The sequence below is a fragment of the Petaurus breviceps genome, unplaced genomic scaffold (assembly GCF_028583685.1).
Source record: "Petaurus breviceps papuanus isolate PSGF00001 unplaced genomic scaffold, PetGlider_PUasm1.0 207, whole genome shotgun sequence".
NCBI lineage: Eukaryota > Metazoa > Chordata > Mammalia > Diprotodontia > Petauridae > Petaurus > Petaurus breviceps.
Window position 1 is genome coordinate 25,949,841 of NW_027185850.1, and position 4,044 is coordinate 25,953,884.

The 4,044-nt window shown below is 49.4% G+C and overlaps 1 protein-coding gene across 1 annotated transcript in view; it reads right to left on the bottom strand.

The window, feature by feature from the left end:
• LOC138164997 (ELAV-like protein 4) overlaps window positions 1-1,181 on the bottom strand; it is a 113,348-nt gene extending 112,167 nt beyond the window's left edge. The window contains exon 1 of the mRNA XM_069093036.1: window positions 1,027-1,181. Within this exon, the coding sequence (XP_068949137.1) occupies window positions 1,027-1,035 (9 nt within the window). The 5' untranslated portion in view covers window positions 1,036-1,181. The remainder of the gene's footprint in view (window positions 1-1,026) is intronic.
• Window positions 1,182-4,044: the final 2,863 nt, after the last annotated feature.

Sequence of the window (4,044 nt, forward strand, 5' to 3'; positions counted from 1 at the left end):
AGGATGCTTGTAGAGAGACACAATTGGGTGACCTGCCAAGCCATCTAAGGTGTACAGCCCATCGCTCCCCCTCTACACACACACACACACACACACACACACACACACACACACACACACACACACACACTCACACTCACGGACACGCGTGTCCCCCACCCTGGCATCACCACGCAGCCTCCAGCCCATTCACTTACCATGTTTAAGCCACTCCACTCCATCCGTGACGGGAAGATGGACCCTCGCACGGTGCCAGGAGCAAAGAGAACGTTACGTAAAAGCTGGCATTCCTTCCAAACGCCCTGCTGCCCGCCCGGCGAAGCCACCCATCCCCACACACGCCAGGCTCCGCGACACATGCATGCCTCCTCCTCCTTTTTATGAGGTCATGACAGGGGACTCTTTGAAATACAATATGCAGCATTTACCCGAGCCCAGAGAGATTGCCCTCCCTGCCCACCCCCCTGTACCCTCTGCGCAGTCCAGTCAAATGCCACTGCCTACAGTGCCAGGTCTTGGTGAAGAAGGTCTACATTTTTTGTGCCAAAATGTAGACAAGACCCATACCCTGACACTCACCTCGCCCCACCCCACCCCCTTGGTCCCCCGATAAAAAAATCTCAAATATACATCCACACACCCTTTTTCAACCTAAAATTTTAAAAATCCCTTGGTTCAGTTCAGCCTTTCCATTTTTACTGAGCTCTCTGAAGAAAGCAGAGGCTTTTCCCACCCACCCCCTTCACCTTATTTCGAGAACGGAAAAAAAAAAAAACCAACCCAAACCACAATGACCTTAAAAAAAATAAACAACATAGCAGCTATCACCCCCAGGCTGCCCTTCCTTACTGGATCTGCTGACACCATCCACACGCCAAGGAGCTAGTCAATGAAAGAGGAACCCCACCAACAGAAAGTAAAAACCCAGCACGAGCAGAAGGCTGGCTGAGGGTGTAGACAGACAGGCTTCTTTTCCCTTTAAACTGCAGTCACACAAACAAAGAATATAAATTTACCAATACCTACCATCACCATTCTTAGAGGCAAATATTGGGTCGCGCGGGGCTTCGACTCCTCTCACAATATGCAAAGGTTTCAGGTTTATTATGGTTAATAGGATTGTTTCAGATCCACAAAGCAAAGTGCGGACATTAATATAGTCAATCACAATTTTTTTTTTATAAAAGGGGGGGGGGGAAAAAAAAAGGCCAAAAAAAAAAAAAAAGAGGAAAGAGGCGAGCTGAGCGCGGTGTGTTGGGAGCCCCCCGATTCTAGGACGTAGGTAAGAACTGAATAGAGAGCCTCGCTGAAAATTGGCTTCCAGCCTCTCCTTTTTACATCCATTTATGGGACCATCTGTCAGCCAGAGCCCAGCGCCCATTGGCTAGGGAGACCGAGGGAGGCGTTGAAGCATCAGGCGCTATTTAAATTAGCTCCTGCCAGATTGACGATGTTAATGATTCGCTGACCTCTACAACAACAGAGACCACATTTCTGAACTGCTTCGTGTGTCTAGTAATTAAGGCCCAGCTGAAAGCAACAACATCCATGCATGTATTTTTTTTTTTAACCTATCTCCTCCCTCCCCATCCAGGCACTCCCAACAAGGGCAGGTCGCCCGTGGCCGTCTGCAAACCTTCAATGCGGGAAGGTCCTACCTTCCTCCCCTGGACAGTCCAGGGGTTCCTCCATCCGCTCCCCATGCTGACGCCTGGCTTTTCGGCCTGTCCGGTGGCTTTCTAGTCAGCTGTATGGCTGATGCCTTAAAGACACAACAGAACCTTAACTGGGGTTGCTCATCACTGGCTGGACTAAGGCAATGCCTGTTCTGTCTGGAGTAGGGGGACAGGACGGGAGCGACCTGGGTTGGCGTTTCCAGGGGGAGGCGACTTCAAGTTGTACCCCCTCCCCCACTGCTACTCTAGGGTCTGCTTAAGGAACTTTAGGGCTAAGAGTGATTTTCTTAATGGAAAGGGGGTGGGGGGTAGGAGGGGGTGAGAGCAGCTGTGCAGACTCACTCGCCCATCTCACTGCATTGTTCCTTCTTTCTAGCGAAGAGAAAATGATGAACGACTTATTTTAATGGAATTATTTCTCGACTCTGGTAGGGGCCCAACTGGCACGGCCATGCCCCTCCCTCTCTTGGCCTATACCCACTTGACAGGCAGCAGCAGCGGTGCCCTTTGAGACCATCACAAGCCTCAAACGTGACTTAAAACATCACAAATTGGACAGGGTTTCACTGATCTAGTTTGGAGAGGCAGTGTGCCCCTCGCCCCTCACTGCTGTTCACAAGGGCCTGTCGAGGCTCCACACTGATCACACACACTCACACACACACACGCACACACACACACACACACACACATACAGAGTTGGTGTGCCCAGAAAATAGACACTCGGTGCACCTGCCCTAGTCGGACTGGCTGGTACAGCTGCTAGCCAAGGTGGGGTGACTTTCTCCCCCACAAATGTCTCCCATTTGGAGTCAGTAAGTTTGCTAGGAAATATACCCAGGTCACCAATATTCTCAAAGATGGCACCAAAGGTGACTGGTTGAAATCCTAGAGAAAAAGAAATGGTGATGTGGAAGGTCACCATTGAGTTTCAAGGCCATGGCCTCCTGGAAGTGGGGGACAAACGGATTTTCCTAATTACAAGTATCAGGTCTATAGTATGATATGAGGAGTGTATTTCTTCCTTCAGTGCAAATACCAGAAACACAATACTCCTATGGGTAGATTATAGAACCCATGTGTTTATATCTGTATGTGTTTGCGCGTGAATCTCTCGTGTGTGTGTACTTGTGGGTTTTTCCCCCTTGTAATTAAACAAATCACACTGCTAGAAATAAAAACACAAGGAATCAGAAAATATAAAATGTGAAACACACAGCCGCTTCAGGTGGAAAAGACAGAGCACAGTATGATTTTCAGGTGACAAACTCAGCTCCCACCTGAAGGGCACCGAGAACCGCTTGAGGTTTTTCAATATTTGCAGAGCTGGGTAGGGCCAAGGATGCATTTGCGGGCTCCCTGGCCTATGTGGTTTTATTATGTGTACAAAGGCAATACATGTCTGCTCCCTGACACGCCAACAAAAAGTCTCCCAAGCTCAAGTACGACTTGGTCAGTATTAAAATATTGTGGGCTATGAGCTCCAGAAACAACACTCACAAATCCACAGAGAAAAGCCATTTGCTTGACAAAAAAGTGTTTGCTCCTTATTTCTATGGAGGTTATTGAAAATACAGAAGGCACTGAAAAGACCTCTCCTCTCCCCGGTCCTCCCAGCCTCCACACCCTCCAAGGCAGACCAGCCCAAGATGCCCCAGCTACTTCTCTGAACCATTATCAAGGATGCTTTAATGGCAGATGCACTTTGCTCAAGGACTGATCTTGGCTCCAGAAACCTCCCCCATCTCCAGTCTCTCTCTGGAATCCTAAAACAAATGCCCTAAACATCCTCCGAGGCCTTTTCTCTAAGGACAAAGGCAGAATCCCATTGTTGAGAAAAGTCAACCTTATTATCGGATTTCCAATAGGACCATTCATCTCTGGGAGCAAAGTGCTGACCGCTATATCCCAGCACTGTGACATTGGTAAAGCATCCGAATCTCAATAGATTATCTCAGGAATCAAGTCTCTCAGCTGGCATTCCACACACACCCCCACCCCACCCCAATCTTCCAACATCAGGAGGAAAAACTTGTCTTCAAGCAATCAAGCCCGCGTAAAAATGAAATCACAAGAGTGGGGGGTGGGGATGGGGGGGTGGGTCTAGGTTGCTCTCTGCTTACCAGAAATGAGCAGTTTCTGGACTCATTAGTGCCGACGGGGTCCCTGAGATGGCGAGGTCTACTAGGGAGCCCCTCACCACCACGTAGACCTCCCAGGGGGTACGGATATCTTAGCATCGGGAGCTGCCAGCCGTCCGGCGCTCGCTCAATCTCTCTCTCTCTCTCTCTCTCTCTCTCTCTCTCTCCTAGACCCATCTACCCATCCCCACCCCCCACTCTTGTGATTTCATTTTTACGCGGGCTTG